The sequence below is a fragment of the Canis lupus genome, chromosome 26 (genome assembly GCF_048164855.1).
Source record: "Canis lupus baileyi chromosome 26, mCanLup2.hap1, whole genome shotgun sequence".
NCBI lineage: Eukaryota > Metazoa > Chordata > Mammalia > Carnivora > Canidae > Canis > Canis lupus.
The window spans coordinates 3156248-3168609 of NC_132863.1; the positions used below are offsets into that span (position 1 = coordinate 3156248).

General features: G+C 53.0%; 1 protein-coding gene across 2 annotated transcripts; it reads left to right on the plus strand.

Moving 5' to 3' along the window:
• The first annotated feature begins 7729 nt into the window (after positions 1 to 7729).
• FOXA2 (forkhead box A2) lies at positions 7730 to 12042 on the plus strand. 2 transcript variants are annotated; one of them, XM_072799813.1, is made up of 3 exons: positions 7730 to 7854; positions 8858 to 8927; positions 9943 to 12042. In XM_072799813.1, the coding sequence occupies exons 2-3, from the start codon at positions 8859 to 8861 to the stop codon at positions 11263 to 11265; spliced, it is 1392 nt and encodes a 463-aa protein (XP_072655914.1). In that variant the 5' UTR covers positions 7730 to 7854; position 8858; the 3' UTR covers positions 11266 to 12042. The 2 variants fall into 2 exon arrangements, with proteins under 2 accessions (XP_072655914.1, XP_072655913.1); XM_072799812.1 differs by lacking the exon at positions 7730 to 7854 and having other exon boundaries at positions 8515 to 8927.
• Positions 12043 to 12362: the final 320 nt, after the last annotated feature.

Consider the following 12362-nt stretch of genomic DNA (forward strand, 5'->3'; position numbering starts at 1 on the left):
TGCAAACCTCACTGGAAACTCAAACAGGAATCTCCTGTCACTCTCTGTTTCTCTCTCACCTTTCCATTTTGCTTCGTTCAAAATGCATGTTGGGATCAGCAAAGAGGTTGTGGGGTATCTGGGAAAGGGTCAGTCTTGTCCCTTTTCCCTTTTAGGGCAAGACTCATGCCAAAGATCGACAGGGAAGCAAGACCAGCCTGGGTCCCATGGGACATCTTCCTTAGGAGGAGAAGTTAAGGGGCCTTGGTGGGCATTTGCTGAAGCAATATGGTCACAATAGAAACGTGGCTTAGGTCATTTTCCATGCTTGGAAAAAGCACAGGTTCCACATTGCAAACTGATCATAGGCACAGGTCCCCTCTCCCTCCCAACCAAACAGAGAGGTCCCTGTCTCTGGAAGACGTGTCCAAGCAGAGGAGGTGTGGGATCTGCTGGGGGTGGAGGGAGCTCTGTTTTGCCTACACCTGTAGATACATTCTGACTCCTGTGAGCGGGGAAGGTGGACTCCAGGCTACAGGGAGGGTCAGTGTGGCCACAGCCCAGTGAGGAGAGAACCAGCAGAAGGTGAAGAAGGACTTACCACTTGTCATTTTATCGAGTCACATCCCTCCATCCACCTCAGGACAGACCGCAGCTGAGTGAGGAACAGGCTTGCTCCATCGGTGGTGTTGGAGGGGACCTGCAACATGGCTTCACAGGGAAGTCTGTGGGCATGCAGACTCGGAGACCCTCCTCAGACCTACAGAATCAGAATCTGCATTTTAACAAGATTTCCTGGGGATTCCTATGCACATAAAAATGTGAGGGGCGGTCCCAGGCCTGGTTAATTACCATTGCTGAATTATGTTACCCCTCCCTGTAAAATAAAGCACCCACCTTTCAGGAAGCTCCACCATCCTCCCTCTGGAATTACTTTTGGAAGTAAAATCGACAATGAATACAGACGCGTCTGTGACAAACACTCGGAGGCTGAAAGCTCTCTGCAGCAACTGCTGGTCTCACATCCACAGGACGATGTTCTCAAGGTAGCACCCACTGCCAGTAGGAGCATCTCCCTTCCACCTGCTCCTTCCTTTTTAAATATATTTTTTAAATTTTTATTTATTTATGATAGAGAGAGAGAGAGAGAGAGGCAGAGACAGGCAGAGGGAGAAGCAGGCTCCATGCACTGGGAGCCCGACGTGGGATTCGATCCCAGGTCTCCAGGATCGCGCCCTGGGCCAAAGGCAGGCGCCAAACCACTGCGCCACCCAGGGATCCCCATCGCCTGCTCCTTCCTTCCAAAATTGGAACCCCCTAGGATTTCATATTCTAGATAGATTGTAAAAGGTGGATTCATAACAGGTAATTCGAGCAACACATGGCTCCCATCTGGCTGCACTGTGGCTAAATCCATTCTGCTGGCACCATGCCGACTACTTCAGAGGACCAAGCCCTTGGTTTTTCCATCGATTCTGGATCTACACAGGCAGAACAGTTCACCTTGGGCATCCATCCCTGCCAGTAGATAGACTATTTCTGAAGGGTGAAATGTAGATGCCCACTTGGGATGGGATATTGGCACTGGAAAACCCCTGGGATATTGGCACTGGGAAAACCCCTGGGCTAAAAGGAGGCATGAAAACATAAGGAAAACAGGTTCTGCTAGAGTCTGTTGCAGAAGCAGCAACTTTAAGCAAAGTTAAAGGAAACGATCTCTGTGAGCACATGGTGTTGCCTACCTTGTTCAGGACCACATCCTCGCCATCTGGAATATAGTAAGTACTCATTAAAATAGTTGCCAAATGGACTAACAGATATAAACACCCCCCTCATTGTCACTGCCTGATATTGGAGCAAGTTATGCACAATTCTTTTATGTTTAGGCCGGGCCCCTGTATTATCTTAAGATGAGATGAGAAGCAAGCAACTGGTTGTTTTGTTTTTTTTTTAAGATTTTATTTATTTATTCATGAGATACACAGAGAGAGGCAGAGACATAGGCAGAAGGAGAAACAGGCTCCCCGAAAGGAGCCCGATGTAGGACATGATCCCAGGACCCCAGGATCATGCCCTGAGCCAAAAGCAGATGTTCAACTGCTGAGCCACCCAGGCATCCCAAGCAACTAGTTCCTAAGCATGATACTCCAACGCCAGGCCTTGCTAAGCGCTATGGATCTCCACGACTGTCACATCCTGTCATATGCTTCATCCTCTCATACTTCCTGGAAGTATATTTGTTAATCCATACAAGTAAGAAGTAGCTCATAGATCTAATTCATCATTATCACCCTGTGTAGACAGTAGCTTCTTTGACATCAGCCATAGCAACTTTTTTTTCCTAGATCTGTCTTCTGAAGCAAGGGAAACAAAAGCAAAAATAAACTATGGGAACAACATCAAAATAAACAGCTTCTGCACCATGAAGGAAACAAAAGCAACAAAACTAAAAGGCAGCCTACAGAATAGAAGATATTTGCAAGCGACCTATCTGATAAAGGGTTAGTATTGAAAATATATAAATAACTTATAAAAAAATAACTTATCAACTCAACACCCAAAAAGTGAATAATCCAATTAAAAATAGTCAAAGACATGAACAGATATTTTTTCCAAAGAAGACATCCAGATGGCCAACTGACACACGGAAAGATACTCAACATCGCTTGTCATCAGGGAAATGTGAATCAAAATGACAGTGACATACCACCTCATACCTGTCAGAATGGCTAAAATAAAAAAACACAAAAAACAACAGGTGTTGTTGGCAAGGAACCCTCATGCACTATTGGTAGGAATGCAAACTGGAGCAGCCACTCTGGAAGACAGCATGGAGTTTCCTCGAAAAGTTAAAAATAGAGCTATCCTAGATTACACTACTGGGTATTTAACCAAAGAATACAAGAACACTCATTCAGAGGGATATAAGTTTTCCTATAATTACAGCAGCATTATTTACAATAGCCAAATTATGGAAGCAGCCCAAGTGTCCATCAACTGATGAATGGATGGAGAAGATGTGGTTATATGTATACAATGAAATATTATTCAGCCATAAAAAGAATGAAATATTGCCATTTGCAACGACATGATGGAGCTAAAGTGTATTATGCTAAGTGAAATAAGTCACCCAGAGAAAGACAAATACCATATGATTTCACTCATATGTGGAATTTAAGAAACAAAACAAATGAGGAAAGGGGGGAAAACAGAGGGAGGCAAACTAAGAAACAGACTCTTGACTACAGAGAACAAGCTTATGGTTACCAGAGGGGAGGTTATGGGGTAATGGGTTAAATAGGTGATGAAGATTAGGAGGGCACCTGTTGTGATGAGCACTGGATGTTGTATGGAAGTGTGAATCACTAATTGTGCACTTGAAACTAATATAACACTCTATATTAACTAACTGGTCTATGTTAACTAACTGGAATTAAAAGCTTTTTTAAAAAAGAAAAAAATTAGCCTCCTGTGTAGCAAAGGGTTTCAAAGAAGAAATGCCCACTTAAGGTCTGTGACCAGCTCTTCAGGTTACTGCTTGCCTTTTTGGCAGGGATAACTGAGACTGCCTCCAAGAATAACATTCAAATATATGAAATAGCTCCCAAGGCCACAGATACAGATGCATCTAATTTAGGCACACCCTCAAAAAGGAGTTTATGCTCTCTCACATTGACATCCTATTATTGCTCCTAAAAGTTGTCATTTCTTTATTTTTATCTCTTCCAAGTATGTTAATTACCTACTATAATAGTCTCACATACCAGAAATGTGCTCAAAACTCAAGAATGGTGGAGAGGATGCTAAGTATATACCAGAAATATCTGTCGAACCCTGGACCCAAAAGGCAGAGTGCAGGCCTTTTCCACAGACCCACACAGAAGGAAGCAAAGTTGACAACTGCTCAACCCAACCACTGAGAAATTTCTCACCCAGAAAAGAACAATACATAACTACACCAACTTCCCAACAGCAATCAAATTCCATTTGCACAGAGAGAGATCCAGGTGCCAAATTCATTCTAGTAACACCCCAAGGACTGTCTTCTTTCTTCTCCTGTGCCAGGCTAGGAAGTCACCATCTGTGGTTGGCATGAATATTTCTTCTCTTGTTCCCTCAATTCAAGGAAGAGCACTACCCACTTTCTGACACAGGTAAGAAAAAATGATATGATTTTGATTTTTGGAACTCAAACCTTTGGTCCATTTGAATGGTGGCTTCATTCATCTCTTTTTAAGTGTGAGAATTAAATGAATAGCTGTAAGTTAGCTTGCTAAAGTTTCCTACATCAAATCTTTTTTTTTAAGATTTATTTATTTATTATAGACATAGAGAGAGAGAGAGAGAGAGAGAGAGAGAGAGGCAGAGACACAGGAGGAGAAAGAAGCAGGCTCCATGCCAGGAGCCCAACGTGGGACTCAATCCCGGGATTCCAGGATCGCGCCCTTGGCCAAAGGCAAGCGCTAAACCACTGAGCCACCCAGGGATCCCCTCCAACATCAAATCTAATATTCTTATTATATATTTCACTTTAAGATAATAAAAAGCAACTATTAATAAAATAATGATATATAATGATATAAAATGATACAATTTTTCTGCAAATAAAATGCAGAAAATGCGTAGATTGAATGGATGACTCTACCACTCAAACACATCATATTAGTATCATACTTATTTCATTTAATTTTATCATTTTTATTATTGCTTATTTCCCATCTTTTCCTGTGAATCTTGCCCAGGAGAGCAAGATTACACTGTATCCAGGTGCATTGTGTATTAAACTTATATGTTGTATTATGCTTTTTCCCCACTTTCATCAGCATGTTTCTGTGTTTTTTTTCAGAAGAGGGGGACATGCTTAATCTTTCACATACGTCTCCTTTGATAACATATTCTTAGCTAATTACCTTTCCAACTGACCTCTCCATAAACAACTGGTGTTTGGGCCATCAAAGAACTATGAAAGCCAGCAAAAGAGTATCTGAGGCTGTGTTCAATACCAAATAGACTTCTTTTGATGGTCAGGCTGTTTTTAAATAAAATTTCAGAAATAACAAGCCACCTGTAGAAAGTGAAATAAGTATTGTAACCTTTGGCACAACTGTATGCCTTTATGAAGACCTAAGATTCATCCTGAAAATTCCATTCGGAGAATAAGAGAGGAATGGGCGTCTGATTTCTGCCAACTCGAAAACGTAGTTAAAAGTAAAATGTGTATTTCCAGAGGACGTTGCTGAATCACCTTGCCATTTCCTCCGTCTTAATCTCCCCTTGTAGACCTGCCTGGAGCAAGGCCTGCCCTGGACTAGTATTCTGGGAAGGGTTTCAGGAGTTGGAGTACTGATGAGCCACACACCATCCCCGCCCCCTGCCCCCGCCCTTGGTATTTTGCAGGTTATTTCTTAGGGAAGCTGAGCTCTGGTTATGGATGCCCCCCCCCCCCCGCCCCGGGGGCTAGCGTGCTATCACAGAGGGAGCTCCGGGCTGAAAGGGGTTTGCCAAGGGGGTGCAGGACGGTAGCGTCCTCTCCCTGGCAAGAGCTGAGGAGGCCCTGGTTTGAGCCCAAGTCCAATCCGCTAGGGCAGCATCCAGAAGGAAAACAGCACGCTCCCCCAAGCACTGTGGCCTTACACGGACACGGAGCAGCGCCGAACGAAAAGAAAGGACAGCAAGGAGGTCACGGGCAAAGGACCGCTTTGCAGGTCTCGGGCGCATCCGGGGAAGCATCTGTTTTCCACCCGTTACCCGCGCACTTTTCCCTGGAGAGAAGTTCCCGGAGCCACTTACAGCATTCCAGCCTGCGGCTCTCGAGCCACAGCCTCTGAATAAACCTTTGGAAACCTAAGGTGCCCGGGAGGACCGGGGTGTGCGCAGGGAGGTGGCGCCTCCAGAGACGTCCGCGCCGGGGACAGAAAGCGGACCCCAGGCCGCGGGAACCCTCGGGCTTCTCGCCGTCGCCGATGCCTAGAGCGTCCCGCAGGCCGCCCTGGCCCTCCTGCGAGCGGCCCCGACCCGAGCCCTCCGCGCCCGCGAGCGCCGGGAGGTGCTTGGGGTTTGCGCAGAACTCCGGGGAACTCCAAAGGAACGCCAACGGCGTGAGGAGAGGCCTGGGAGGAAAGGTGCCGGGCGCCCGGCTGCTGGGTTAGGAGCGCGCAGGGGTGAGGAGGGTTGGGTCCCGCCCAAGGACAGCGCAGCCGATAGGGGGCGCCCTATCACTGCGGGAGCCGGCGCGGAGCGCTCCCGGGCGAGCCCCCCCCCCGCCCCCGACCACCCATTGGGGCGAGCACCTGCGTGCCTCGCTCTCAAGCTCGCCCCTTGGGGAGGTCGCGCTCCTTCCTCCCGCGGACCTCCTCTCCCGGCTCCGCTCCTTCCTTTTGCCCAGGGAATAATTTCTAAACCCGTATTTTCGATCAGGAGCAAAAAGTGAAAGGGAAGTGGAACGCATACATGTACAGATTGGGTTCAAGTCCATACACACCAGAAAGTTGTCTGGCTTTGTTCACAGCTTTGTCTGTTTGGACGTCTCTTTTCTACTGAACACGAGAGGCGCCTCTTGGGGGGAGTGTGTTTTTGGCGTGTGTGTGTGTGTGTGTGTGTGTGTGTGGTCGCATTTCTACTCTGGGTCTATGCAGAAAGCTTTGAAAAACTTATCTTCTGAGCGTCGGTGCATACCCCGCTTTCCCAAACCCTGGGAGAAAGATTAAATTGCTCCCTTTGTATTCTGAGGCGAGATGAGAGGAGCTGAGATAAGATGAGAGCTCTGCCTTCCCAAGTATGCTCCCCAGCCCACGCATGCACTGAGTGTGCATGCACCCCACAACAGACTTTCCGGGTGCACCGGGCCGGCCTGCCTCTCAGGGAACTCTGCGCTGCGCTAGGCTTTCAAAGCCCCAGACTTTGGCTTTGGGGGATCCTGCCCTGGCACTCGTTAGGGGTGGGTTTATTAACCCACTCACTATGAACGGGTCAGTTTGCGGTTCAGCGCTGGGGTTGCTGCCTGAGACTGCATCTGGTTCAAAGCGATTCAGGCCTGAGATAACCTGGGGTGAAGAGAAGGGGTGGCTTCCCTACCTGGACTGCTCTTCCTCCCTGTACTCCTAGCCTGGCCCTCACACAGACCTTCTGTTCTTGGTGTTCAGCTCAGTGCCTGCCACCTCACCTCCGTTTTCTGACACCATTCCCATAACTTTGGACAGGTGGGCCAGATATTATTTCCTACTTCTTTAGCTCTGAGATGGGGGCCACGGGGCTGGATGCTCATGGCCCAGCATGTTTTTAGAACCAAGAAAAGAAGTTCACATCGAACACCTGTAATACCCCGAACCCTGCAATCTGGGATCCCTAGGGTATTAGTAGGTGGCCCAGAACGGATGAAAATCTGCACCCCGAAGCTGGAGCAAAAGTAAGAAGGAAGTATATGGTTGCGGAACTTCTGATTCTTCTAAAAGAGCCCCTCAAGAAAGCAGAGAACGCAGACTCTCCCGAAGTAAATTCCATGTGTCCCATTATCGATTCCTTTTTTTCCCCCTCTCTTGTCCTGCCTCACCTCCCACCTCTTGCCCTGTTTGTTTTAGTTACGAAATGCTGTGGGCACCTCGGTTGTGACTGCAAAGTAACCTTGAAACACGGCGTCCTGAATGTCAGAGACAAATAGCAGCCTCCCGACCGTCGACTGCAGCTGGCGGGGCCGAGTGCGCCCGGCGCTCTGCGACGCCCCCCCCCCCCGTCCCCGTCGGTCGTGGGAGCCGGGCTCGGAGGAGGCGAGACCCGCGGCTGCGGGACCCCGAGAGCCCCGCACGCCAGCCGGAGCCGCCCCGGGTCTGAACTGTAACAGGGAGGGGCCTCCCAGGAGCAGCGGCAGGCGAGTTCCAGGTGTGTATACAGGTTTTCTAAATACGACGGTGCTTTGCAAATTGGCTCTGTCACCGTCTTGTCGTTTTGACAGGTTATGAGCGCTGAGAATGAAGAACCCCGGGATGAGTCAATGGGGCATCTCTAAGGCTCTGCAACGGGGCTACCGGGCGCTCTGGGGCCGGGCGGGGGTCAGAGCTCGGGCCGCTCGCGGGGAGGAAGGCACCCAGGTCCCTCCTGCCACCGGCACTCCCGGCGCGCGCAAGGGTAAAGGGGGCTGGGGCAGGGAGCCCGCGCGCCCGCTCGCCCGCGCGCCCCCTCGCCGGCCCGGTACGGTGCGGGGCGCGGCGGCAGTGGGGCGGGCGCCGGGCGCGGAGGGGCAGGTGCCGGGCGCCGGCCGAGGCTCCCTCTCACCTAGGTGTGAGCTGATTATTCAAATGGGCTGCCCCGGGTCTGGGGATTGGAGGCCGGCGCCGGCGCGCCGCGCTATATCACCAGCCGCCCACGTCACTGCGGCACTTGTCCGCTCCGCGGTCCACACCTCCTCCTCCTCTCCTCCTCCACCTCCTCCACTCCTCCACCTCCTCCTGCTCCTCCTCCTCCTCCTCCTCTCCACCTCCTCCCTCTCCCCCCCACCCGCCCCCGCGCCGCGCGCTTCCCGCCGCCTCGGGGCAGCTCGGCACTGCCAACCTCGGCCTCCGCCCGGCAGCCCGCGAGCGCGGCGGCGGCGGCGGGCGGCTGGCGGCGGCGCTCCCTGCCGCGGGACTCGGGGCCGACCTCCTCTGGTCTCCGGGCCCCCTCCTCCCGTAGCTGACCCCTCCCGCCCCTTCCAACTACCGCCTCCGGCCGGCGGAGGGAGAGAGAGGGAGTGGAGCCGGAGACAGGGAGTGCGAGGAGAGAGGGAGGGAGGGGACGGTGCCTTGGCTGACTTTTTTTTTTTTTTAAGAGGGTGGGGGTGGGGGGGTGATTGCTGGTCGTTTGTTGTGGCTGTTAAATTTTAAACTGCCATGCACTCGGCTTCCAGTATGCTGGGAGCGGTGAAGATGGAAGGGCACGAGCCGTCCGACTGGAGCAGCTACTATGCCGAGCCGGAGGTAGGCACTCGCCTTTTCCAGGGGGAAGCAGGGTGGCGGCGTTCGCACCGTCTCCCAGCCTCAGGACCGCTCCTCTTGCGGGCACCCGCCCCCCACCCCCAGCCGCTCTGGGCAGCCGCCTTTTCCACCCTCCTTCGACTCAAATGGGTCTCTTTTTTATACGACACACTGTTAGCCTTGAGATAATATTAACTTTGTGATCAAATATTGACTTGCGGCGCCTCCAAATCCTCTTCGTGGCCGAGCCACGCACTATCCTAACAGAGTTATGTTTGGCAGCGCGCGGCTGGGGAGGGGTGGGAGGTCGGCCGGCGAGGGGGTGGGGAGCTGGAGAGAAGGTGGGTAGGCGTCGGGGGCCGAGGTGGAAGCAGAGTCAAAGACTAGGAACAAAGAGAAAGAAAGTTTGTGGCTGCAAAGCCCAGCCGCGTGTAGCCCAGTCCTCGGTCTCCTCCCTGCCGCTCCGCTCAGAGCCTCCAGCTGGCCCCAGACCCTGCGCGGGCACTGGGTTTCGGCTCCCCCGGGGCCAGAGATGGGGTCCCGGGGCGGGGTGGGGGGGAGGGTGAGCGGAGAGGACGCCGGGACGACCTCCGCCTGGGGCCGCCGGGCGCCCTGGGCTGGGACCCTCCGGTTGTTCACCAGGGTCGGAGGTGGCGTCCGAGGCCGCGGCGCGGACCCGGTGTGCCGGCCGGACAGTCGCGGAGGGAGGATGCGTTCGAGGTGCCCGGCCTAGGGGGGCTCCGGGGAACCCTGGCTTGAGAATCCAAGCGAGGCGCACAAGGGCTGGGATCTGGCCGCAGGCAAACGGCAGCAGCCTGCTTGCCGCCTCCTCCAGGGCGGTCCCGGCGCTCTCCGAGCGCGGCGGCCACGGCGTCCCCGACGCGGACCGGGCGAGGGAAGGGTCCCCAGAGGGCTCCCCGGAGGCAGGGCGCCCGGGCGGGCCTGGCGGGTGGGAGGGCGCGCACGCTCTCGCCGCGGTGCTAACCCTGTGCGCCTCGCTCCCGGGCTCTGTCCGCAGGGCTACTCCTCCGTGAGCAACATGAACGCCAGCCTGGGGATGAACGGCATGAACACGTACATGAGCATGTCCGCGGCCGCCATGGGCAGCGGCTCCGGCAACATGAGCGCCGGCTCCATGAATATGTCGTCGTACGTGGGCGCGGGCATGAGCCCGTCCCTGGCCGGCATGTCCCCCGGGGCGGGCGCCATGGCGAGCATGGGGGGCTCCGCCGGGGCGGCCGGCGTGGCGGGCATGGGGCCGCACCTGAGCCCCAGCCTGAGCCCGCTCGGGGGGCAGGCGGCCGGGGCCATGGGCGGCCTCGCCCCCTACGCCAACATGAACTCCATGAGCCCCATGTACGGGCAGGCGGGCCTGAGCCGCGCGCGCGACCCCAAGACGTACCGGCGCAGCTACACGCACGCCAAGCCGCCCTACTCGTACATCTCGCTCATCACCATGGCCATCCAGCAGAGCCCCAACAAGATGCTGACGCTGAGCGAGATCTACCAGTGGATCATGGACCTCTTCCCCTTCTACCGGCAGAACCAGCAGCGCTGGCAGAACTCCATCCGCCACTCGCTGTCCTTCAACGACTGCTTCCTCAAGGTGCCGCGCTCGCCCGACAAGCCCGGCAAGGGCTCCTTCTGGACCCTGCACCCCGACTCGGGCAACATGTTCGAGAACGGCTGCTACTTGCGCCGCCAGAAGCGCTTCAAGTGCGAGAAGCAGCTGGCCCTGAAGGAGGCCTCGGGGGCCGCGGGCGGGGGCAAGAAGGCGACCGCGGCGGCCCAGGCCTCGCAGGGTCAGCTCGGGGAGGCCGCCGGGCCGGCCTCTGAGACTGCGGCGGGCACCGAGTCGCCCCACTCGAGCGCCTCTCCGTGCCAGGAGCACAAGCGAGGGCCCCTGGGAGAGCTGAAGGGGACGCCGGCCGCGGCCCTGAGCCCCCCGGAGCCGGCGCCCTCGCCGGGGCAGCAGCAGCAGCAGCAGCAGCAGCAGCAGGCGGCCGCCCACCTGCTGGGCCCTCCGCACCACCCCGGCCTGCCGCCGGAGGCCCACCTTAAGCCCGAGCACCACTACGCCTTCAACCACCCCTTCTCCATCAACAACCTCATGTCCTCGGAGCAGCAGCACCACCACAGCCACCACCACCATCAACCCCACAAAATGGACCTCAAGGCCTATGAACAGGTGATGCACTACCCTGGCTACGGTTCCCCGATGCCGGGGAGCCTGGCCATGGGCCCGGTCACGAACAAAGCCGGCCTGGACGCATCGCCCCTGGCCGCAGACACCTCCTACTACCAGGGAGTGTACTCCCGGCCCATAATGAACTCCTCTTAAGAAGACCCCGACAGCGGGCTAGCCTGGGACAGGGACAAGAGAGAGGAAATGGGGCGGAGAGTTTGAAGAAGGGGTGTTGTTGGAGAGATCCAAGGAAGAAGAAAACCATCACATCCCCACCCCCAGGACAGCAGTCTCCCCTCACCCTCTGCAGCTCTCCCTCCCAAATAGATGGGCCACACTGATATTATTCTATATAAGGAGGGAAGGCAAGAAGACAAACAGTCAAAACAAAAAACAAAAAAGAGGAAGAAAAGAGCAAAAAGCCTCCGATCTCCACTGCTGTGTAGACGCCTGCTTCTTTTAAGCATTTGCGAGTTCTGATTTTTCATTGTCATCTTCTCCTCCATTGCTGCTGTTGCAGGGAAGTCTTACTTTATTAAAACAACAACAACAACAACAACAAAACAGAAAACAAAAAAAACCCACAAACTTTTGTGAGTGACTCAGTGTAAAACCATGTAGTTTTAACAGAGAAACAGAGTTGTACTATTGTTTAAAAAGAAAAAAAAAAGATGTAAGGGTCTGTTGTAAATGACCAAGAAAAAGAAAAAAAAAATGCATTCCCATTCTTGACACGGTGAAATCCAGGTCTCGGGTCTGATTAATTTATGGTTTCTGCGTGTTTTATTTATGGCTTATAAATGTGTGTTCTGGCTGGAAGCGCCAGAGTTCCACAAATCTATATTAAAGTGTTATTGCCAGTTTTACACCTTGAATCTTCAAGATTTTTTTTTCCCTTTGCCTGACTTAAAAAATAAACAAGTCTAGATATTATTTAATGTGTGTGTGGGGGGGATCCTGGCTGGTTGCAGATTTCATTTTCTTTTGGTGAAGGGGGGCATGACAGTTGTTTTGACAACATTTTATTATTAAAACTTTCAGACATACTGAAGTTGAACAGGTTTTACAGAACACAATGTACCCATTGCCCAGATCCTACAGTTATTGTTTCACTATACTTCCATTGGTCAATTCAGGTTATTTTTTCTAAATGCATTTCAGATGCAATCAGGTACATTCAGGGTGGTATGGCCATAGACCTGAATACATTTCAAAGTAAATTTCAGACATCAGTATACTTCCCCCTAAACAGT

Coding starts and splice junctions, on each gene's coding strand:
- FOXA2 (XM_072799812.1), top strand. CDS start 8,841: ATGCACTCGGCTTCCAGTATGCTGGGAGCGGTGAAGATGGAAGGGCAC. Junction 8,928..9,942: donor GCTACTATGCCGAGCCGGAG/GTAGGCACTCGC, acceptor CTCTGTCCGCAG/GGCTACTCCTCCGTGAGCAA.